Source organism: Oncorhynchus clarkii, unplaced genomic scaffold, assembly GCF_045791955.1.
Source record: "Oncorhynchus clarkii lewisi isolate Uvic-CL-2024 unplaced genomic scaffold, UVic_Ocla_1.0 unplaced_contig_1332_pilon_pilon, whole genome shotgun sequence".
Lineage (NCBI taxonomy): Eukaryota > Metazoa > Chordata > Actinopteri > Salmoniformes > Salmonidae > Oncorhynchus > Oncorhynchus clarkii.
This window is the reverse complement of record NW_027260919.1, coordinates 32,501-56,145: the sequence shown is the minus strand read 5'-3', so window position 1 is coordinate 56,145 and position 23,645 is coordinate 32,501. Positions and strand designations below refer to the sequence as shown.

Below are 23,645 nucleotides of genomic sequence, written 5' to 3'. Positions count from 1 at the left end.
TTGGGGGTCCAATCAAAACCACCCGTGGGCAGCCAGTTGGGGAACCCTGCACTAGAGCCTACCCCACAAACCTCTTCAATATATGAGGATACATATGCAAATAAAAGATGATTGGTCAGATCAGATTGTGATGTCATGCTCTGGGGCAAATACTCTATCCCACCCGAATAGGCTGAAAATCCAGGCAAATATATATATACTTTTAAGTTACTTTTAACTTTATTAAAACTGCTCTGCTCCTTTAACATAATATGTGTTTACATGTGTTTTACTTCTGTGGTTTGAAGTTGACTTTCTTCTAAAGCAAGATAACTCTGTGTGGTGTCAGGGCTGTGATACTTTAACTGGTGTGTCTTCAGATTTGATGACTGACTGAAACTTTTCCCTACATTGAGAGCATTGGTGAGTTTTTTTCTCCTTTGTGAGTTTGCTGGTGTCTATTTAGGTGGTGCAACAGACTGAAACCCTTTCCACAATGGGAGCAGTGGTATGACCTATTTTCTGTGTGAGTTAGCTGGTGTGTCTTCAGACTTGAAAACTGACTGAAACTCTTTTCACACTGGGAGCAGTGATAAGGCTTCTCTCCTGTATGAGTTCGCTGGTGTGTCTTTAGATCTGAAGACTGATTGAAACTCTTCCCACACTGAAGGCAGTGGTAAGGCTTCTCTCCTGTGTGAGTTCGCTGGTGTGTCTTTAAGTAGCTTGAATGACTAAAACTCTTTCCACACTGAAAACATTTGTGAGGCTTCTCTCCTGTGTGAGTTTGCTGGTGTATCTTTAGATCTGAAGACTGATTGAAACGCTTCCCACACTGGGAGCAGTGGTAAGGCTTCTCTCCGGTGTGAGTTCGCTGGTGTGTCTTTAAGTAGTTTGAATGACTGAAACTTTTCCCACAGTGAGAGCAGTGGAAAGGCTTTTCTCCCGTGTGTATTCTAAGATGATTTTTCAGGGAATCAGGTCGCTTAAAGCCCTTCCCACATTGGGAGCAGTGGATAGGCTTCTCTCCTTTGTGGATCAGCTGGTGTCTATTTAAGGTCTGTGAAAGAGGAAAACTCTTCCCACATACAGAGCAGTGGAAAGGCTTCTCTCCTGTGTGAGTTATCTGGTGTTTCTTTAGTTTGCTTGGTGCCTGAAAACTCTTCCCACATTGACCACAGGGGTAAGTCTTCTTTCTTTTGATAGTCTTTTTGCGTGGTATGAGGTGAGTTGGACACATGGAAGTGCCTCTGCAATCTGAGCAGGGGTGGGGCCTACAAGTGTGCCTTCTCAACTCCTCTGGCTCATAGAAACTAGTGAAGCAGTCCATGCAGTGGTGATGTTTCTGTCTTGAGTTCCTCTGTTCGTGTTGTTGATGCTTTCCTGATGCTGTGGAACTGGGCTCACTGTCTGAACCTGGGTTGGAGATCTCTCCTGTGGGAATATGAACAGATATGGGGTTAAGGCCTTTTTCTCTCCTGTGGGAATATGGACAGATAACGGGTTAGAATCATGAACAGAACATTGGAGGGGATTTAATAGTCTTGTTGATGTACCTGGGTCAGTAATACTATCTAATGCTGCCTCCTCTTCCTCTAGGTCTGGATCAGACACGTCCCTGTTCTCCTCTTCTTCTTTGACTTCTCTCTCCTCCTCTTCTTCTAGTCCTGTCTCCTTTTTGACTTCTGTCTCCTCATCCTCTTTCACACCTCTCTCCTCCATCTCCTTGATGACTGCGTTCTCCTCCAGCTCTTCTTTGACTTCTGTATCCTTGTGTTCCTTTTCAATCTCCATCTCTTCCTCTTTGACCGCTCTCTTCTCCTCCACCTCCTGTTTAATCTCTATCTCCTTATGGTCCTCTTTAACATCCATCTCCTCCTCTTTGACCGCTCTCTTCTCCTCCACCTCCTGTTTAATCTCTATCTCCTTATGGTCCTCTTTAACATCCATCTCCTCCTCTTTGACTGCTCTCTTCTCCTCCACCTCCTGTTTAATCTCTATCTCCTTATGGTCCTCTTTAACATCCATCTCCTCCTCTTTGACTGCTCTCTTCTCCTCCACCTCCTGTTTAATCTCTATCTCCTTATGGTCCTCTTTAACATCCATCTCCTCCTCTTTGACTGCTCTCTTTTCCTCCACCACATTTTCTTCTTCTTCTTTAACTTCTACCTTCTGATCTTCTACTTTAAGTTCTCTCTCTTCCCCTATCACAATCACATTGACTTCCAGTGGTTGACTGCAGTCCTCCAGCTTCACTGACACCATCTCTGGACCCTGCTGTGAGCTTCTCTGTGCTGGAACACCACAGCCAGAACCTGGGGACTCCATAGACTTGGGTTCAGCCATGGTAGGCTAGTAGGTAGGTGGATCTGCAGATGGTTTAGTAAAAAGCAGCAGATACAGTGGAGGGTGATTTTCACTCTGCTAAGTCAAGTTACATTCCAAACACTGATTTTCTAAGGTCACAGATAGCGAGCTAGCTAGGTAACTAGCTTCCACGTTTCTCATCACAGGTAGAGTTGGCTTGCTAACTAACCAGAGACACCTAGCCAATTGTTTTCGTTCCGTATATATCTGGTATTTTCTCTGAGGTGAAATCAGACTGCATGGGTTCTACCAGGTAGCCTCAACTTGAGTTAGCTAAATAGCTACTAAAAAAGATGGTTGTACTGTATATGTTTCGCCTCTCAGCTAGTAATAGGCTGGACAATAGAATGAGTCAAAATTCACCCAAGGCTGAAAAACAGCAAAAGAACGTTGGCTAAGCTAGACCACCAGCGTGAGCCCATAGCAAATTAATGGAATCGAATGTTCGCAGAGCCTGTTTTGACTGGAGTGATGCTTAGAATTCAATTTAGCCTAAATGGCAAAAAAAAAACTGTATCCTTTTTATTTTACCACTACAATCTGTTCCTCAGATGAAACTTGGGGAAAAAACAACTTGTGTAGAAAGTAAATATCCGCACCTCGATGGTGTCAACTGTGCTTATGTCTGCGTAATGAGAAAGTAGGGAAAAATGAAAATGGAGAAATATTTCTGGTCTAGTGATCGATGACAAACAAGCTCGCTGCCCAGACTTACATAATTGCATTTATTTTATTTAGGGATTCGATCCTTTTGGTTACTAATCCAACGCTCTAGTCCAACGTAGCCTAGTGGTTAGAGCGTTGGACAAGTAACCGGAAAGTTGCAAGTTCAAACCCCCGAGCTGACAAGGTACAAATCTGTCGTTCTGCCCCTGAACAGTGTTCCTGGGCCGTCATTGAAAATAAGAATTTGTTCTTAACTGACTTGCCTGGTTAAATAAAGGTAAAAAAATAAAAATTAAATTAAAAAACCTGCCGACCTCAGATTTCCATGAGTATTTTTGTTGTTGTTTATAGTTCAAATGTAAACAATGTGAGCATGTATCATTGCCAACGATAGCGAAGCAGGCATTGTGACGTGGAACAATAAGCTAGGAATAGAACGTTCTGAAGGCGAGTTGGTGCCACGGTGCTCAATAGAACTAATAGGAGCTGGCAGGGTGAAAATGTCCCTACAATAAGGCCTGTTTTTTTCGTGATTACTTCAAATTGACAGCAAGTAGTTAGGAAATATGGTCACATTATTAAACTGGGCTCCACGGCGGATGCAATGAACTAGTTTTTATCAGAAAAAAGCGTTGTTAAAAATGTTATGTGTCCAGCCTGCTAGTAAGAGAACAAGCTCCGTAGCTAACGCTAACAGTAGATAGCTACGTTATTGGCCCTCGGTACCCGTTATTACACCATTTGCTCTATCACCGACGATTGTCAATGGAAGTCATGCTTTAGGCGCGCTCATAATTAGTTCAACATATCACAAACTCACCTTCAAACGTTGTGGCTAAAAGTCTTTACCGACAGTTGTTTGACTGAGTAAGAACACGCAAGGTTAAAAACCAAGGATGTAAACTTCCGGATGCGTTCTTCTTCTTCTTTAAGGGCGGAATATATAAAACAATGGTGTATTACCGCCACCTGCTGGATGGGATGAAAACTACGACTTCTTGTTAGTTTGGCAAATTTAACACATGCGGGGTGGGGAGTCAATGTATCCAGTATATCCCCGCAAGGTTGGAGTTAGCTATATAGCTAGATAGCTATATATAATAACGAGATGCTCATGTCTCCGTCATAACAGTGCGAGTCGTTGTCCAAAAGGCGGGAAAGTTTAGGTCCAAAATGAACCCATAGAAACACATTTTGGACAGATTTTGGAGAGAGTAAAACCTCTCGCTTTGCCTCTTCCTCTCTACAGTGTATTACTGTGTTTAGAAGGTCTATTACTGTGTTTAGAAGGTCTATTACTGTGTTTAGAAGGTCTATTACTGTGTTTAAAAGGTCTATTACTGTGTTTAGAAGGTCTATTACTGTGTTTAAAAGGTATATTACTGTGTTTAGAAGGTCTATTACTGTGTTTAGAAGGTGTATTACTGTGTTTAGAATGTGTATTACTGTGTTTAGAAGGTGTATTACTGTGTTTAGAATGTGTATTACTGTGTTTAGAAGGTGTATTACTGTGTTTAGAAGGTGTATTACTGTGTTTAAAAGGTGTATTACTGTGTTTAGAATGTGTATTACTGTGTTTAGAAGGTGTATTACTGTGTTTAGAAGGTGTATTACTGCTTTTAGAATGTGTATTACTGTGTTTAAAAGGTGTATTACTGTGTTTAGAATGTGTATTACTGTGTTTAGAATGTGTATTACTGTGTTTAGAATGTGTATTACCAAAATGTTCACACTTGAGGACAGTAGGGGAACGCTAATTGTTATGGAAGTCTATATCTGCCGAAAATCTATTGGATAATGCAAATTGTCTAATGATAAATCAATATCACATTCCTCATTTCTTTCCCCATTTATGTGGGCATAATGTCAATTGAACCCAGAACTAAAGTCTCACATAATTTGGTCAGATGCTCGATTACCATGTATGTTTAAAGTCATCTTTTTTACAATACATTAATATTTGCATAATATGTGATAACATTCATATACGAAAATAAGGTTGGTTGTTTCCTAGGAACTTTGTTCTGAGAATTTCCCAACAATCTACAAATTTTTCCCTTTCAATTGCTACCATGGTTATTGCTACCATGGTTATGCATACATATGTCTCATGTCTTTTTCTTTCTGAAACATTTACATTTGGACCTGTCCATAGTTTAAATGATCATGCTGATGTTTGGAAGGTCAGTCCCTGTGGTCCATAGTTTAAATGATCATGCTGATGTTTGGAAGGTCCGTCCCTGTGATCCATAGTTTAAATGATCATGCTGATGTTTGGAAGGTCAGTCCCTGTGATCCATAGTTTAAATGATCATGCTGATGTTTGGAAGGTCAGTCCCTGTGATCCATAGTTTAAATGATCATGCTGATGTTTGGAAGGTCCGTCCCTGTGATCCATAGCTCAGTATGAATTGTGAGAGTGGTTACATTTCTCCAGCCTCATCCCTCATCTGTTTACCATAAAAAGGGACCGCTTTGTTGGGGAAAACACTTTGTTGATGTTGGAATCCCAGATTGCTCCTTTAATTAAAGTACAATATTTTTATGGTATGAAAAAGCTGTTTGTTGAGTAATAAATCCACAGTCACAAAGGAAGTGTATGTAGATCCACATGTTTTTAATCAATGCTCAACATTTCACCATGAAAATCATATTTTATGCAACACAGGAAAATGGTAAGACTTTGATCTTCAATACTTTGGTCTTGTTTATTCAGCAACTTCTTTTCCCTGTAAGAATAAAGAAATAATATAATGGATCAGTAATAATAATGAACATGATAAATATATGGATAGAATATAATGGATCAAGTAATAATAATGAACATGATAAATATATGGATAGAATATAATGGATCAGTAATAATAATGAACATGATAAATATATGTATCAAGCATTTAATGCTCAGTGCTCAGCTTGGATTTTCAATTTTGAAGTACTGTATATATATACTATAAGTCCTATATAATATTTTTTGTTGTTGTTGCCCTTCCTGAAATGTTCTTCATATGGATCTTCAATACAGTTGTGTGTAAAAGGTCAGTATTGACCTCTGAGAAGACTGAATCATAGGTGGTGTTGATGTGGTCATATCTGAACATGAGTCAGGTACAGGTTTAGCAGCAGTTCTGTACCTTTCCCGAGTCACGGGTCTTGGCTCTGAGCTTGTTGACCTGAGTCTCAGCGATGTCAGCACGCTCCTCAGCCTCCTCCAGCTCATGCTGAACCTTCCTGAACTTAGACATGTGCTGGTTTGCTGCTTCCTCCTGGGTGAGGAAAAGAGAGGGAGAGCAGAACATCAGCATTTAAAGTTTGAAGCTTCAGGTAGCAAATAAAAATAATATTTTCAACAAAACAAATATTGGCAGATTTAGGATAGCAATGTATACAGGGAGATATATGATACTGCAGAGAAAGTGAGTGGCAGAACGAGAACAAACCGCTGCCTCCAGCACGATCACTAGACCAGCAAATTCATATTCAATCTCCTTTAAGTTGGTAACACATAAGAGGCACTCACAAATGCGCATAATTTCTTCAGCATTTACTTTACTTCAGCACATTACGTTTTGTAGGGGGAAAAAACATTTTCCATTGTATGCTTTCAGAGTATTTGACTAAGTCTGTGACTCACCGCCTCCTCAGAATGCCTCTTGTAGGCCTTCACTTTCATCTGCAGCTTATCTACCAGGTCCTGAAGTCTGTTAACGTTCTTCTTATCCTCCTCAGTCTGTGGGAGAAGATCAAATCACTGTCAGTATAGTTTTATACACAAACCTCTCTGTGTTAGTGTCAAGTGTGTGAAGAAGGCACTTTCTCTATCTCTTACCTGGTAAGTGAGCTCCTTGACTCTGCGCTCATACTTGCGGACTCCCTTGACTGCATCTGCACCTCTTCTCTGCTCAGCCTCCACCTCAGTCTCAAGCTCACGCACCTTTGTGGAACAAATACATTTAGGCATTTGTTTGAGGTGGTGAAATCAAATCAGACCTAACAACTATTTGTAAAACGGTAGAATCTTCTACCCAGTCAAGGAGGCACAATTGTTATCTTTTCCTATGTACTCTGTAATTATAACAGCAACTTTTCATTATCTAGGTCAGTGGTTCTCAAAGTGGAATTTACATTTCAATTTGTTTATGAATATTTCTAGCAAGAACAGATTAAACAGCCCGGGATCTTTGGAAAATGTTCAGAGGGTGCAATACAGTACAATGTAATATTATTCATCCACAATTTATGTTATTAACTCTTAGATTAAACAACAGGTCTGGGAGGCTCACAACTCAATTCTTCTTGTTTTTGAAATATGACTTTTAACCATTTTGTCATGCGTTTTGTGGTGTATGGTGCAGTACCAGTATGGCAACTAGAGGCCGCCACTCGTATGTTTTAATGTTGTGACATTGCTTCTATTATGGAGCTCGCGCCATGGCAGTTGAGAGTAGTTTGCCAAGTGAGCCAACAGCAAGACAGAAGCACCGACATAAATACATTTTAATGTCTTTATTTTGAAAGTAAGCGAGTGGAAAAACACCATATTCAAGACGGCAAAGTTTCTGAAGTATGTACATATGTTTGTTGAGATATTCTGTTGTATTTTCAGGTTTTACGAACTTATTAAAGTCCGCTAGCCTAAAAGCTAATTCAGCCATTAGCCTGCTAGCTGGTAGCCCCGCATAGCAACGCTAGCTTGCCTAGCAACGGTTGTTGAATGAGACGTTACAATAGAGAGATAAATTATTACTATGACATTAATTCGATGAATGTATATTATATTCTGTGTTGATATTTATTGTGAATTATTATTATTAATATGATCGAAATGGCAGATTAGAAGAAGTCTTGATCCAATACCTTTTTATTTAAAGGTCTTGGATCAACTCCACTAAATAAGTGTACAATTATTATAATTGTTTTTGTTGTGATCATAAATCCACAGTAATTTAAGCTTTAAAACTGCAACATTTTTTCTCAGATGCAAACAAGGGGGACTAGATTAGTCCAGTCATGCACTGCAGAAGTCATAGTAAATCTGCGTGGATGCTATTTTTGATGCACTTTAAAGTAGGAGTTGTGTTCTGATATTATGAAGGGGGTCCCTGATGTATACGCTACCACAAAAGGGGTGGTCCCCGATGCAAAGAAGTTTGGGAACCCCTGATGTAGGTGGGTTATTGTGAGAGCAAATCATTAAACAATGCTCCTGTGTATTTTTACATGATCAAATACATTTCCAGCAATCAGTCTTTCAATCCACCCTAATCCACCCTGCAGGTATCTCACCCTGGACTCCAGTTTCTGGAGCTGCTTCTTGCCTCCCTTCATGGCCAGATTCTCAGCCTCATCCAGGCGGTGCTGCAGGTCCTTGACTGTGACCTCCAGGTTCTTCTTCATCCTCTCCAGGTGAGAGCTGGTGTCCTGCTCCTTCTTCAGCTCCTCAGACATCATGGCCGCCTAGAATAGTAGTTTGTTTAATTTACGCACCAATCATAACGTCCCTCTGAGATCTTTGTGGTTCTTATCCAGCCCTGCTACCATTGGCACTCGGGGACAAATTAAGTTGATGTAATTCAAGGACTCACGTCAGTGATTGCCTTCTTGGCCTTCTCCTCTGCATTCCTGGCCTCCTGGACGATGTCGTCCACCTCTCCCTGCACCTGCACCAGGTCAGTCTCCAGCTTCTTCTTGGTGTTCAGAAGGCTGGTGTTCTGAAGGAGGAAGACGATTTGTTTGACTCTCAAGAGAACTTGCAAGACAAGACTGAAATTATGAAAATCTAAGGCAAGCACTGTCAAATTCCAGGTGGGTTCAAATAGTATGCTTGGTTGAGTTTCATTAGAAATGGCTTTTGACCCATACCTGGGAGTGCAGCAGTCCAACACGCTCGCTGGCGTCTACCAGCTCAGTCTCAGCCACTTTGCGGCCTCTCTCTGTCTGCTCCAGAGCAACTCTCAGCTCCTCGATTTCAGCCACCATCAGACCGTTTCTACGCTCCACCATGGCGGCCTGCTCCTTCATGTCTTCTGCAGCGCGGACAGCGTCATCAAGGTGCAATTGGGCATCCTGGGGTTCACAATGACATACGTTCATTAGGACTTGTGGAAGTACGGGTGAAAGGATCGATCAGTGATAGAAATATTCATTGGTAAGAATTTCCCCAGTATCGCTACCTTTAGTACATAAACCACTCTATTCAAGTCCTTTGTTCTGTTATTTTCTACGGATTCACAAACAAATCCCTCTCCATGTTCAGGTGTTTGAGCCTGATGTCCCAGTCCCTTTACCTTGAGCTGTCCCTGGACATTCCTCAGCTGTTTCTGGGCCTCAGCGGCCTGCCTGTTGGAGTGGCTCAGCTGGATCTCCATCTCGTTCAGGTCTCCCTCCATCTTCTTCTTCACCCTCAGGGCATCATTCCTGCTCCTGACCTCAGAGTCCAGGGTGCTCTGCATGGAGTCAACCACCCTCTGACTGTTCCTCTTGATCTGCTCCATCTCCTCGTCCTTCTCAGCGATCTTCCTGTCCACCTCTCCCTTGATCTGGTTCAGCTCCAGCTGCACACGCAGAATCTTGGATTCCTCGTGCTCCAGTGTTCCCTGGACAAACAGAGGCAGTCAGGCCAATTGTGTTCAATACATTTGGATGTAGGAATGAAATATATATGACTACAATAACACCAATACAGAGAGCATTTCACTCTAGCTGGCATTGGTTAGTTAACACTGCTTTCCCATCAAACAGCTGTAGTTTGTACCTCAGCCTCCTCCAGAGCGGTCTGGATCTCAGACTTCTCTGTCTCCACGGTCTTCTTGGCCTTCTCCAGCTCATGGATGCTCTTGCCAGTCTCTCCGATCTGCTCAGTCAGGTCAGAGATCTCCTCTGCACACACACAGGAGCAGTTTAGACTTGGGAGATTTTCAGTGGATATCGCCAATGCACTGAAGTTGACATTGAATCATAATAACAGTGAATTTATTAACAGCAATTAATATTGCTAATGAAACATGAGCCAAATAGAATTGCTGTCAAATGCTCACGTTGCAGGTTCTTGTTCTCTCTCTTCAGAGTCTCCAGATGATCCAGAGCCTCCTCGTAGGAGTTCTTCATCTTGAAGAGTTCAGTGCTCATAGAGCGAGCCTCCTTCTGAGCTCCTTCCAGCTCAGCCTGGCCCTCCTCATACTTCTGCTTCCACTCTGCCAGAACCTAGGAGAATCCATGGGATTTTCATTGGAAGTCATTGATGAAGAGTTTTGAATTATAAATATGCTACAATTATACTATAATTGATCATATAGCAGACAGTAAATATCAGCCTATGGTGAGGTTTATTCATTTTCACCTTGTCAAAGTTCCTCTGCTTCTTGTCGAGGTTGGCGGCCAATGCGTTGGCTCTCTCAACATCAATCATGAGGTCCTCCACCTCTCCCTGCAGCCTCTGCTTGGTCTTCTCCAGGGAGGCGCACTTGGAGTTGGTCGCCTCAATGGTCTCCTCAGCCTCCTGCAGACGCTGGGCCAGCTTCTTCCTGTTGGACAACAGAGGTTGTTTTAATGTGAGAGATATGTTACAATACATATTGATGTAACATTTTGTCAGAGCCCCCTGCCACCCTCACCATCCACACCATATCTGAGTTTTTCTGTTGCGTGCGACTCACTTGGCCTCCTCCAGCTCCTCTGTGCGCTGGATGGCATCAGTTTCATACTTAGTCCTCCACTGAGCCACCTCACTGTTGGCCTTGGACATGCCGCGTTGCAGCTCTGCCTTGGCCTCCTGCTCCTCCTCAAACTGCTCCCTCAGGAGGTCACAGTCATGGCGGGCAGACTGAACACCGTGTGCCAGTGCATTTTTAGCCTGTGAGAATGAAAGACAAGGAGAGATTAGTGAGATAGTCAAACAAATTATGGTTGAAGTCTCTGAGGGTGGAGAGACAGTAGGAGTCTCTGGGGTTGGTGAGACAGTAGAAGTCTCTGAGGGTGGAGAGAGAGGGTGGTGTAGTCATATGAAGATATAGCTCTAAACTCTGTGGACGGTGGAGTCCATCTTGGGTCCCTTACCTTGACCTCCTCCTCAGTCGCCCTCTTCAGCTCCTCCACCTGCTGGGTGAAGGCCTGTTTTCCTCTGGTCAGCTGAGACACCAGGGCTTCCTTCTCCTCCAGCTGGCGGCCAAACTCACCTGCAGGGACAGAGGGACATTTTGTAAATAGGGTCTCTGTTCTCTAAGATTGAAATGTATTTTGAGGTATCATAGGGCAATGTTAGTTTCTACTGTACTGTTCACAACGTATGTGGAGTGGACTATGTGGATATAGCCCCTAATACATGTTGTGTTCTACTGAAGGAAAGCATTGGCTTGTTGTTCATTGTTGTTGGTACCATTTTCTGTCAGGAGTCTGGCCCTCTGTCCGCTGATGTCGTTGATCTGGCGAACATTCTCATCATTCTTAGTCTTGAGCTCACTCAGCTGGTCCTCAAGAGTACGGCACATCTTCTCCAGATTGCCCTGTTAGTGAAACATGTTCCATCATTACGTTATATATGTGACTCCTGTCAACTTCAGGTCACTTGAATGGTAATGTAGTTGACCCTCCTCAACACTGCTTGATCAAAACATCACTACTCACCTTAGCCTTGGCGACGGCCTCCATGTTGCTGGAGAGGTCATCAATCTCCATCTTGTACTCGCTCTTCTCCTTCTCCAGCTTCTGCTTGACGCGCTGCAGGTTGTCGATCTGCTCCCCGAGCTCAGCCACACTGTCGGCCTGCTTCTTGCGCAGAGCGGCGGCTGTGGCCTCATGCTGCAGGGTGGACTCTTCGAGATCACGACGCAGCTTCTGGAACTCAGCCTCACGCTTCTTGTTCATCTCAATCTGAGCAGCAGTGGCGCCTCCGGCCTCCTCCAGCCTCTCGCTGATCTCCTCAAGTTCCCTGGAGAGATCGGCCCTCTGCTTCTCAACCTTAGCCCTGGCAGCACGCTCAGCCTCAATTTCCTCCTCCAGCTCCTCAATACGGGCCTAGAACAGGGGCAGGAGCAGGGGGATGAACACTACAATACAGTTGAAACAATTGAACCTCACAAAGTAATAATAGTATGTATATTTTGTATAAATGTGTTTAATACGAAGCCAGTTACACTAATATATTCAGTAGACCGTGTCCCATGCAAGAGCCAAACCCTCAAAGGTAAGAAGTTAGACAGTGGACTCTAGATGGATATAAGCCATTTTAACATGGATATTGTCATTGAGGGCTGAGTGGGGATGGTAAGAAGCACCAACAAGAAACACCATCTTCCAACCTACTGAGCCATCAGAAGCCACCTGGAAAACTGTCTGCTGACAGAAAAAGTGTAATTTTTTTTAAAGGAAATGGTTCAAGTCTGTGCTTTTCTGTACTGGAGCTTATATCCTGTACTGTACCTGGAGTTCCTTGATCTTCTTCTGCAGCTGAGCTCCCAGAGACTGCTCATCCTCAATCTTGCTGAGGAGCTGGGTGGTCTCAAACTCCTTCCTAAGAAACACAAACACGTTGATTGCAGAGTTGGTTTTGCTTTGATAGTGTAAAGGGAGAGTATTATACCATTCACTTGGCTTTTAAGAATCACATGTAAATGCTAATTAATAATTACAAGAATTAGTCAAAAACAACCATTATAGCAGCTAATACTGTAGTCATTTGTTTGTGTTTACTTCTTGATTTTCTCATCAGCTTGCTGCTTGTCATTCTCCAGGTCCATTATGGACTCCTGGGCCAGTTTCAGATCTCCCTCCAGCTTTCTCTTGGCTCTCTCAAGGTCCATACGGAGCTTCTTCTCTTGCTCCAGAGAACCCTCAAGCTAGAAGATAAAAACACATATATTGTTAAAATCTAAACAACTGAAGATAATATCATCTTACATACTATCATGGCCAAACTGTCAAACTCCACTCACGTCGTCCACTTGCTGTTCCAGCTTGGTCTTGGCCTTGGTCAGAGTGTTGACTTTGTCCTCCTCTGCCTGCAGGTCATCCAGTGTCTGCTGGTGGGCCTCTTGGAGGGCTTTCTTCTCCTTGGTCAGCTTGGCAACACTCTCATCCATAGACGCCATCTCCTCTGTCAGGTTTTTAACCTGTAAATTGCCACAACATAATTATACTTCACCATAAAGGGGAGATTTAGTTTGTTATATATTGCCTTCAATTAATTTAGATTAGAAATGCCTCAACAATTACTGTACTATAGATTCAACACTCGATGGCAGTGTTCACCACGCCAGTGTACTGAATGGAAGTCATAAATGAGGGGGAGCAGAACATACAATGAATGTACCCCACAACTGAAATTCTACTATTGTGTGTTCATTTTTCCTGCACCCACAATACAACTTGAATTCCATTTCTGTTAAGCTACGTTTTGAGTTGATTGGATTATTGTTTGGTTAGACTGTCTATGGTAAGACACAAGACCTTGTTTTCAGTGGCGTGCTTCTCCTTCTCCACTTTGGCCAGGGTGAGCTCCAGGTCATCAATGTCCTTCTTCAGCTCAGAGCACTCATCCTCCAGCTTCCTCTTCTTTGCAGTCAACTCAGCATTGATCTCCTCCTCATCCTCCAGCCTCTCGGTCGTCTCTTTGAGTTTGGCCTCCAGCTGGATCTTGCTCTTGATGAGCCCCTCACACCTTTCCTCAGCATCGTTCAGACTCTCTCCTTCCTGGTTTCAGAACAGCAGAAACCAAATCAGAGGCCTCACTTTGTATCCAAGTATACATGTTACTCAAAGAGGTCAGAGCAAATCAATAGAAATTCAAGAGATATATAACATGGGAAATACAAATGTGTGTTCATATGAATGTGTATGCAAATGTGTGTTCATATGTATGAGTATGCAAATGTGTGTTCATATGTATGCAAATGTGCCCGGGTCACTCACAGACGCGACTTGGAGCGCCAGGTCGTTCTTCTCCTGCGTCAGGGCCACCAACTTCTCCTCCATTTGCTTCTTTGTGGCCAGAGCCTTGGCCAGATCTGTCTTCATCTTCTCATAGTTCTCCTTCATGTTGGCCAGCTCCTTCTCAGTCTCAGCGCTCTGCAGCAGGGGCTTGATCTTGAAGTACAACTTCATCCATGGCCAGGTTTTGACATTCATGAATGAGCGGATGTTGTACTGGATGGAGTAAATTGATTCTCTGGTCGACAGAAAGGATGGAGTGGCATGGTGAGTGACATGCTTAAAGCTACATTCTGGGATTAGATGAACAACAAAACAGAACCACCTGCCACTGTTTGTTTACAGTTGAGGAATGGGGCTAGGGAAATGTAACCCCTCTTAAATTCATAGACAGTGCTCTAGATGCAAAATCTGACAGGTCGTGCATTCTAAGCTCATGAGACATTTTATATTCTTCAAGAATGAAAACGTAAATATCACAAATGTAAATGACAATTGAACAGCCAAATCCCAAACTCCAACTATTAAGCTAGAATCCTTAGTTGCTACATCCATTTCTGGACTAAATTAATGAACCCAAAAGCTTTAGTTGACCATTATAAGATGTACCTTCTCATTCTGAACAACTCACAGCATATACAGTATGTAATCATAATGCATTAGATACAGGTGGTTGACAGAAAGCTTTGCCAAGATGTCTACTATTCCTCACCTCCTCTCCATCATCTTGCTAAACTCTCTCCTCATGAGGAATCCACGGCTGAGAGCCTGGACCATGCCGACCAGAGTGGCCAGCTTCTCATCTCTCATCTCCTCCAGGACACCCAGCAGACCGGCTTTGAAGAACACCTGAGACACAGGTTAACATGGTCAATGGAACCACAGATAGAAAGGGTTGAATCAAAAGAGGGGAACAACACCACTAGATTGATTTAAACAACATTAACTCTGCAATGGTTGCAACCAAACCATGTGAGAGGTTGTTTCTAAGTTGTTAGACATTGTACAGTTGTAGATTAATAATGTACACAGATGCAGATAACTGCAGCCATACCACTCTATCACAATGCACATGATAATGAGTTTAGATTCACTTCTATACTTGTGATGTATGACTTTGAAGAAAAACAGTACAATGTTTTTCCACCTTTTCCATTAGTTAAATGAAGAAGAAAGAACATAAGGATGCATAGATCAACTAGAGAGATTTTATATGGTATGGGTTTAAATTATTATTCAAGCTGTGTTTTGTTGTCAGATTTTGCTGGGGGGTATTTGACTGACCTTGGTGTGTCCAAACTTATAATCCTCGTGATTGACATCAATGGACCCAAGCAGCTTCTCAGAAGCCTTCTTGTTGTCCATGAACTGGCCCTCAGGGATGACGCTGGCATTCAGTACTTTGTACCTGAATAAAGATAGATTATTTACATATGTGCAGTTGTAGGTTGGTTATATTACGTAAAAGGTAAGCTTATCCTTGGAGCAGATCTGTGAGCATGTGTGCATTTATGTTTGTGTACCTCTGCTTGAAATCAGCATAGATGATTCTGCTGGGGAAGCCCTTTCTGCAGATCCTGATACCCTCCAGTACACCATTACACCTGAGCTGGTGGATAACCAGGAAGTTCTCCATCAGACCTGGTAAATCAAAACAAGTCTCTTTTAATACTAATAAACAGGTTATAGATTGGGATCGTTAAGGTTACTGATATTATACTGATAAGATGACATATTTAACTCAATATTTCTTGTACCTGGAGTCTTTGACTCGTTGGGGATCAGGCAGCGCACAAAGTGAGGATGAGTGCTCCTCAAGTTGGTCATCAGCTTATGTAAGTTCTCCTGTAAGAGGGTTACAAACCATTTTCTCAGACATCATTTATGATAATCAATGCACCTTTTGAAGGACTAAATATGCACATTGCAAAAGCTCACCCTGAACTGGGAGGACACAGTCTGCATGGAACCACCCTTCTTCTTGCCTCCTTTCTTGGTTGTATCTGTTAAAATGGGGGAAAGTTAAAGATAACTAGAAAAGTACATTTCCTAGAGTGGTCTTGTCTTCAGCAAGCACACTAATTATAAACCAGAGAATCTCTGGTTAACTTCACACTTATCTAGAGGCAAATGCTGCCAATCAGATTGTGTAGAATAACACCTATTGTATGAGTAAATTAACCCAGTAATAAACCCGGAGAAAGTGTGATACATTCAAAGACTTTAAAGAACATTTGGTTGTAACAAGTGCTTTAAATTCAATATTGTGACATGATGCTAGTCTTACCCTCAGGTGGGGCAGCAGGATACAGGGCAGCCAAAAGTTTGACTGAGGACTTCCCGTACAGTTGACAAACTGAGTCGTTCAGGGGGTCCTTGTTCTTCTCCAGCCAGCCAGTGATGTTGTAGTCCACAGTTCCGGCGTAGTGCACCAGGGAGAAGTGGGCCTCTGCCTTGCCTTTGGCAGGCTTGGGCTTCTCAAACGCCTTTGTTTTGCCAAGATGCTGGGAGTACAGCTTGTCCTTGAAGGTAGTGTCTGAAGACTTGGGGAACATGCACTCCTCTTCAAGGATGGAGAAGATGCCCAATGGCTTTACGAAAGGAGATGTATATCAAATTAGTGATATTTCCATTTAGGATCACATTTATTCCTTTTGCAAACATTCTATTTGCGGATTACATTCATTTAGGAAACATTGAGTTCTCAACAGTCAGATACGTTGTACCATTATAATCCTCACAGACATCTTACCTTCTCAATAAGCTCAATGCAGGCAGCCAAGTCCATGCCGAAGTCAATGAAGGCCCAGACGATTCCCTCTTTCTTGTACTCCTCTTGCTCCAGGACAAACATGGTGTGGTTGAAAAACTGTTGCAGTTTCTCATTGGTGAAGTTGATGCACAGCTGCTCCATGCTGTTATACTGTTGATGGAATTTTAAAAGGGATCATTTCATCATACAAGTTTGTAATCCATCTCAATCACATCTAATTGTCTTGTTCTGGTCTCATACTCACATCAAAGATCTCAAACCCGGCAATGTCGAGCACACCGATATAGAACTGCCTTGGCTGCTTGGTGTCCAACATCTCATTGATACGGATGACCATCCACAAGAACATCCTCTCATAGATGGACTTGGCCAGAGCACTGACTGAGTTATTAACCTGCAAATTATAATATCTCAAATTAATATGTGAGATATTGACCATGTCTTGTGATAAGAGCATAAGGGAAAAACAAGATACATTATTTTTTTTTAGCTATGCACTCATCCCCAAAATAATTATGGTGCTCAGAAAATGGTAGATGCTGTGTTTGGCTGACTTACCTGAGGCACAGTCTGTCCCTTGGTCACATACTCGTTGCCGACCTTCACTCTGGGGTAGCACAGAGCCTTCAACATCTCAGCTGAGTTCAGGCCCAGCAGGTAGCCAATTTTATCAGCCACTGGAGAGAGAACCAACAACAACAGACTCAGGGACACAAGATCACTTGTTTCTGATTTCACACTGACAAAATAGTTTGGCTATCTTTTTTGTGGGTTAGGTTTAGGTTTTCTCACATATCCATCATTTCAAATATTTTCTGGAGGTTGGAATTGTGTCTTAAAAATAACTCCTGCCTGACTACACTGGGTGTACAAAACATTAGGAACACCTGCTCTTTCCATGACATAGACTGACCAGGTGAAAGCTAGGATCACTTGTTGATGTCACCTGTTAATTCCACTTCAATCTGTGTAGATGAAGGGGGGAGAAAAGGTTAAAGAATGATTTTTAAGCCTTGATACTGTTGAGACATGGATTGTGTATGTGTGCCATTCAGAGGCTGAATGGGCCTGACAAAATATTTACGTTCCTTTGAACAGGGTATGGTAGTAGGTGCCAGGCGCACCGATTTGAGTGTGTCAAGAACTGCAACGCTGCTGGGTTTTTCACAACGCTGCTGGGTTTTTCCTGTGTGTATAAAGAATGAGCCACCACCAAAAGGACATCCAGCCAACTTGACACAATTGTGGGAAGCATTAGAGCCAGCATGGGCCAGCACCCCTGTGGAACATTTTCGACACGTTTTCGAGTCCAGGCCCTGACAAATGTATGCTGTTCTGAGGGCAAAAGGGGGTGCAACTCCATGTTAGGAAGGTGTTCCTAATGTTTTGTACACTCAGTATATTTCTATCTCTGGGAATGGGACTAATGCTCTACATATTGTATATCTATGAGTGGGACTCACCCTCTGTGCCGTCTGGCTCGGCCTGCTCCTCACGTTGCTTCTGCTTGAATTTCAAGTTGCCATGGTGCAATACAGCTCCTGTCAGCTTGTAGATGGCCTGCTTCTCTTCATTAGTGAAGCCCAGGATGGTAATGGCATCCTGGCATTAAAGAGGAAGTACAACAGAGATTAACTGAATGGTAGTTTGGTATGTGAAATAAAATACATGAAGATTCCCAGCTGCCACCAAGTTGGAATTGCACAGTACATTCAGTGTGTATGGTGGTCCTAGCCATTCCCTATCTAGAGTTTGGTTAACCCTTTGTTTGACTCACGTCTGTGGCATCCAGCTCGTCATTGTCATTGATGCTGGCCACAGTGATTTGTCCCTGACTACACATGGGGAAGTCGTAGGGGTTGGTGGTGATGAGCGCCAATTCTGTGGACAACGGAGAACAGCTTGTCAGTTAAATCTCTTAGAATTCTGCTCTCCTACTTTACATTATCTCTCCCTCCTTGACTCAATAGATGGACTCAATGATACATGTAGTATATAATGAATAGCATAAAGAGGAGACTGAGACTTGTGGACTAGTGCATCACAGTGTATTACTTGATAGATATTTCGCAGAGACCTTCCAAATGTCTAGATGCCTTGTTATCTTGGATGTACTCATTGTAATAGTATGATTAGTGTGGATTATAGTGTGGAGGGGTTGAGGGTAGATGAAGCGATGAAGGGACAAATAACAAACAAAAGACAACTATTGTAAAATACATTGTGTATGTAAAATGTATATAGTACGTATAAACTGGAAGTAGAAGCCTAAGTATTGTTGTCCATTTGTTAACTCCAATTAGGGGAGGGATGGTAGGGTTATGGGAGGAGTGGTAGGGATGATAGGGTTAGGGGAGGAGTGGTAGGGTAATGGGAGGAGGGGTAGGGATGATAGGGTTAGAGGAGGAGTGGTAGGGTTAGGGGAAAATCTGGGTGGGAATCATTTTCTCTGGACCTCTACTTTGTCGTACCAACTATGTCAGGTTTGTGGCCTGTCATCATCTGGAAGAAGATGTGGTAGCCTCTCTCATCGGGCAGCTGGAAGGACACTCTGGACTTCTCCAGCAGATCTGAGAGAGAAAGAGAATGAGTGAATGACACACAGAGAAAGAGAAGAGAACATGGGATAAAATTACATTTGATGATATGATCTCCTAAAAATGATCTGTGTGAATTTAGGAAGGCATTGAGAAACAATCAAAACCAACTCACAGGTTTCAATGTCAGCTTTAGCCAGTTTACCACCTTGGAAGTGAATCCTGATGAATTTACCCTACAGTAGAGCATGGGGGTTAGAAATAGGTCAACAAATGAATCTAACATTTTTCTTTGATAGACCCCTGTAAATGTTACAGTTTGTTGGACAGATGTTGGATCTATTGATACAGATATAGGATCTTGATGTAGGATCCAGTTTGCTACAGCAGGGGGAAAAATCCTACAGCAACAGGAAATGTGAATTATTACATGGATTGCAAACAATTATTTTTTTTAATTGGTAGGGGTTGATCTTTTTTTTTTATTACTACAGCAAATCAAGTAAAATTTTAAAGTGTATACTATAGGGAACTAATGATACATTTTTCCAATATAAGGTAACTTCCACAGTATGCCCTTCATACTTACAAAGCGAGACGAGTTGTCGTTCCTCACTGTCTTGGCATTACCGTAAGCCTCCAGCAGAGGGTTAGCTGCAATGATCTGATCCTCAAGAGACCCCTGATTGAGACAAACATAAGTTGCTCAAAAACTGGTAAAGTAATTTTTTCTTCATTGCTTGAAATGTGTTAAAAAGGCAAACATAAGAACAACTTACCTGCATTTTGCTTGGGTCTACTTCCTTCTTCTTCTCTCCACCAGACACTGCAATGGTGGCAAAGTACTGGATGACACGCTTGGTGTTGACAGTCTTTCCTGCACCGGATTCTCCACTGGTTTATATGACAGAGAAAGAGGGGTTTTAGTTACATGTTTGAGTGTCAGATTGTCTTTCACTAAGAAATAGCATAGAAAAATACACTGTTAACCTGTGTTCTGACATAAGTCTTTAACAAATAATCCTTCTCATCGACTCGTTATTACACATAACCTGATGCTCTAATCCATTCATAATGTCATGTATTTCATCACACCAAGTGACACAACTTATTACAATAGAAACACTTTCTCAAGTGACATTTTAGTAAACAACTTACGTAATCAGGACGGACTGGTTCTCCTTATCTGGAACCAAAAAACACATTACTTATCATACTCAAGCAACATTCAGGGGACATTATTGTATTCATAGCATCATCATGAATTTCAATTTGGAACATTTTCCATTCAAGGGTAGTGAAATCAGATATTCCCAGCAAACTGTTTGAACCTAGACTAGAAAACAGTAGATACCTCTCTGAAGCATATTCCATTGATGCATCCATTAATCTATCCATAAGCACTTAATTGACTTTGAGATCCATATGTCCTTATGGACATCCATCCATCCATCCATCCATCCATCCATCCATCCATCCATCCATGAGAGCTCGTACCAATCAGCATGAACTGAAAGGCGTTGTCAGAGACGGAGAAGATATGGGGTGGAGCCTCCATCCTCTTCTTCCCTCTGTAGGCGTTGACAACCTCCATGTCGTATACGGGGAGCCACTTGTAGGGGTTCACCGTGGCACAGAAGAGCCCAGAGTAGGTCTGGATGAAAGCATAATTAAATTAGGGTATTAGTAAAGTCAGATGGACTTTTACCTGGATTTATGTGAGGATGTGGGTGTTCTTTGGTTTTACTGATATGGGTCTACTGTATTGATATGTTTTGGTTTCTACCATTCATTACAGTGGTGTCAGTTTACCGAGCTATATTGTAGGCTGCAAAAGTATATATTTTTATACTAATACAATTGCTTGAAAAAAAGTATTTTGTTTTTAACAAGTAATATCTTTATCTCTCAAAGAGATCGGGGTCAGAATTATAGAGGTCTATTTTCATGTCATCCGACCAAAGCACTGGTTCAAATCCAAGTGTCAGTTCCATTTTAGTAAACTCCAGCCGTTTACATTTGTTGGATGACACGAAAATAGAGCTCTTTGGGTAAGCCAACCAGGTGATGGGTTTGGTGCTGAAATTAGAATGCGTAAGCAGAAAAGAACCCCAATTCCTACTGTAAAATACGGTGGTGGATCTTTGATGTTATGGGGCTATTTTGCTTCCACTGGTCCTGGGGCCCTTGTTAAGGTCAATGGTATCATGAACATTATCAAGTACCGGGATATTTTAGCCGAAAACCTCGTTGCCTCTGCCAGGAGGCTGAAACTTGACCGCGAGTTAATCTTCCAGCAGGACAATAAACCCACGTTCACATGAAAATCTGCAATGATTAAATTGGCCACAAAGTCAACATTTTGCAAAGGCCATCTCAGTCTCGGGACTTGAAACCCATTGAAAACCTGCGGTTTGAATTCAAGTGGGCAGTCCATAAGAATGTCAAGGATCAGGAAGGATTCTGTATGGATGAGTGGTCTAAGATCCCTCCCAACTCATAAAACATTTTAGAATACATTTTTGCTCATATTTATCAAGAGTGTCAATATTTTTAGACTTCTCTGTATGGGTAGTACTGTATTTATGTATTTCTTATGTTCATGTATGTGGTTGTATGTATGTGCAGGTTTCTTACATAGATCATCCATGCTGCATAACGCTCTTTGAGGTTATACAACACAGAGGCTTCATTCAGGTAGGTCATCATGGCCATGTCCTCAATCTTGTCGTACTTAGGGGGGTTCATCTCATAGATGTCTGCATCTTTGAACTCTTTTCCTTCCTGAAACAGTCAGAAATCTAGTTTACACACAGATCAAACTGGACATGACTGAATGATTTTTGCTCATTAAATACAAGTTGCATCATTAAAAAATATATATATCCATATTTAATCCAACTACTTAGTTATCACCCACTGACACATACATGGTGATTCTTGACTAGTCAACATGAGAAATGTGTTAGTTACATAGTGCCTTCATAAAGCAAGTAAATGCTTCAAAGTGTTCATAGCCCTTCATTTATTCCAGATTTTGTTGTATTACAGCCTGGATTCAACATTTATTAAATAGATCTTTTTAAAATGATAATGAAATACAGAAATATTTCATTTACATAAGTATTCACACACCTGAGTCAATACATGTTAGAATAACCTTTGGCAGAGATTACAGCTGTGAGTCTTTCTGGGTAAGTCTCCAAGAGCTTTACACACCTGGTTAGTACAATAATTGCGCATTATTATTTTTTATATTCTTCAAGCTCTGTCAAGTAAAGCTGGTTGTTGATCATTGCTAGACAGCCATTTTCAAGATGTCATCGAGTTTCAAGCAAATTTAAGTCAACTGTAACTAGGCAATTCAATGTCGTCTTGGTAAACAACTCCACGGTATATTTGGCCTTGTGTTTTAGGTTATTTTCTTGCTGAAAATATGAAGAGTGGAACTCAGTCGTGTTGGATTTGCTCCAAACATAACACTTTGTCTTCGGGACATGAAGTTAATTTCTTTGCCACATTCTTTAGAGTTTTACTTTTAATGCCTTATTGCAAAAATAGGATGCATGTTTTGGAATATTTTTTATTCTGTATAAGATTTCTCCTTTTCGCTCTTTCATTTAGGTCAGCATTGTTATAATGTTGTTGCTCCATCCTCAGTTTTCTCCTATCACAGCCATTAAACTCTGTAACTGTTTTAAAGTCACCATTGGCTTCATGGTGAAATCCCTGAGTGATTTCCTTCCTCTTAGGCAACTGAATTAGGAAGGGCGCCTGTATCTTCGTAGTGACTGAGTGTATTGATATACCATCCAAAGTGTAATTAAAATGTTTTTGTGTTTTTACCCATCTACCAGTAGGTGCCTTTCTTTGCAAGGCACTGGAAACCCTCCCCGGTCTTAGTGGTTGAATCTGTGTTTCAAATTCACTGCTTGACTGAGGGACCTTACAGATTATTGTAGGTGTGGTAATCAGAGATGAGGTAGTCATTCAAAAATGATGTTAAACACTAGTATTGCAAACAGAGTGAGTGCATGCATGTATGTGTATCTTTTTTTTAAACTTTTTTTGTTGTTGACATTTTCTTTAAGAATTTAGATGATTTTTCAAGGAATAGTGTAATTGCACAAACTTGAATACTTTTCAGATCAGGCTTACCTCCTTAGTGCCGTCAGGTTTTGTGACTGTTACAGTACACTTCCCGTCGGCCCTGGCAGTGACCAGACCCTTAAGGTACAGCTCCGCCTTGTCTGTCACGTAGCAGGAGTTCTTTGAATCAAAGGGTGCGGTTTGTGCCTCAATCCTCTCCCTCTCAGGCTTACGGAGGTATATGGCAGCCTTGCCGTAGATTTGCATCTCCGCGTCCGTACTCATGGTGACGGATAACTAGGAAAGAGATGAAA

At 41.9% G+C, this 23,645-nt stretch overlaps 1 protein-coding gene and 1 pseudogene across 1 annotated transcript in view; both read right to left on the bottom strand.

Annotated features, from left to right (window-relative positions):
• Nucleotides 1–257: 257 nt before the first annotated feature.
• LOC139402235 (zinc finger protein 436-like) lies at nucleotides 258–3,898 on the bottom strand (annotated as a pseudogene).
• A 1,707-nt stretch (nucleotides 3,899–5,605) lies between these two features.
• LOC139402232 (myosin heavy chain, fast skeletal muscle-like) overlaps nucleotides 5,606–23,645 on the bottom strand; it is an 18,547-nt gene continuing 507 nt past the window's right edge. The window contains exons 3-41 of the mRNA XM_071146333.1: nucleotides 23,401–23,628; nucleotides 21,880–22,026; nucleotides 20,740–20,896; nucleotides 20,401–20,428; nucleotides 20,022–20,136; nucleotides 19,832–19,924; nucleotides 19,418–19,478; nucleotides 19,177–19,275; nucleotides 18,483–18,586; nucleotides 18,169–18,307; nucleotides 17,264–17,382; nucleotides 16,950–17,099; nucleotides 16,685–16,855; nucleotides 16,220–16,523; nucleotides 15,871–15,935; nucleotides 15,690–15,777; nucleotides 15,456–15,573; nucleotides 15,217–15,340; nucleotides 14,645–14,781; nucleotides 13,915–14,170; nucleotides 13,453–13,695; nucleotides 12,939–13,115; nucleotides 12,697–12,842; nucleotides 12,427–12,517; nucleotides 11,632–12,021; nucleotides 11,384–11,510; nucleotides 11,065–11,183; nucleotides 10,665–10,861; nucleotides 10,349–10,532; nucleotides 10,047–10,212; nucleotides 9,764–9,888; nucleotides 9,297–9,605; nucleotides 8,872–9,075; nucleotides 8,595–8,720; nucleotides 8,296–8,466; nucleotides 6,839–6,943; nucleotides 6,644–6,739; nucleotides 6,144–6,275; nucleotides 5,606–5,738 (exon numbers count right to left, since the gene is read on the bottom strand). Of these exons, the coding sequence (XP_071002434.1) occupies nucleotides 5,718–5,738; nucleotides 6,144–6,275; nucleotides 6,644–6,739; nucleotides 6,839–6,943; nucleotides 8,296–8,466; nucleotides 8,595–8,720; nucleotides 8,872–9,075; nucleotides 9,297–9,605; nucleotides 9,764–9,888; nucleotides 10,047–10,212; nucleotides 10,349–10,532; nucleotides 10,665–10,861; nucleotides 11,065–11,183; nucleotides 11,384–11,510; nucleotides 11,632–12,021; nucleotides 12,427–12,517; nucleotides 12,697–12,842; nucleotides 12,939–13,115; nucleotides 13,453–13,695; nucleotides 13,915–14,170; nucleotides 14,645–14,781; nucleotides 15,217–15,340; nucleotides 15,456–15,573; nucleotides 15,690–15,777; nucleotides 15,871–15,935; nucleotides 16,220–16,523; nucleotides 16,685–16,855; nucleotides 16,950–17,099; nucleotides 17,264–17,382; nucleotides 18,169–18,307; nucleotides 18,483–18,586; nucleotides 19,177–19,275; nucleotides 19,418–19,478; nucleotides 19,832–19,924; nucleotides 20,022–20,136; nucleotides 20,401–20,428; nucleotides 20,740–20,896; nucleotides 21,880–22,026; nucleotides 23,401–23,616 (5,820 nt within the window). The 5' untranslated portion in view covers nucleotides 23,617–23,628 and the 3' untranslated portion in view covers nucleotides 5,606–5,717. The remainder of the gene's footprint in view (nucleotides 5,739–6,143; nucleotides 6,276–6,643; nucleotides 6,740–6,838; nucleotides 6,944–8,295; nucleotides 8,467–8,594; nucleotides 8,721–8,871; nucleotides 9,076–9,296; nucleotides 9,606–9,763; nucleotides 9,889–10,046; nucleotides 10,213–10,348; nucleotides 10,533–10,664; nucleotides 10,862–11,064; nucleotides 11,184–11,383; nucleotides 11,511–11,631; nucleotides 12,022–12,426; nucleotides 12,518–12,696; nucleotides 12,843–12,938; nucleotides 13,116–13,452; nucleotides 13,696–13,914; nucleotides 14,171–14,644; nucleotides 14,782–15,216; nucleotides 15,341–15,455; nucleotides 15,574–15,689; nucleotides 15,778–15,870; nucleotides 15,936–16,219; nucleotides 16,524–16,684; nucleotides 16,856–16,949; nucleotides 17,100–17,263; nucleotides 17,383–18,168; nucleotides 18,308–18,482; nucleotides 18,587–19,176; nucleotides 19,276–19,417; nucleotides 19,479–19,831; nucleotides 19,925–20,021; nucleotides 20,137–20,400; nucleotides 20,429–20,739; nucleotides 20,897–21,879; nucleotides 22,027–23,400; nucleotides 23,629–23,645) is intronic.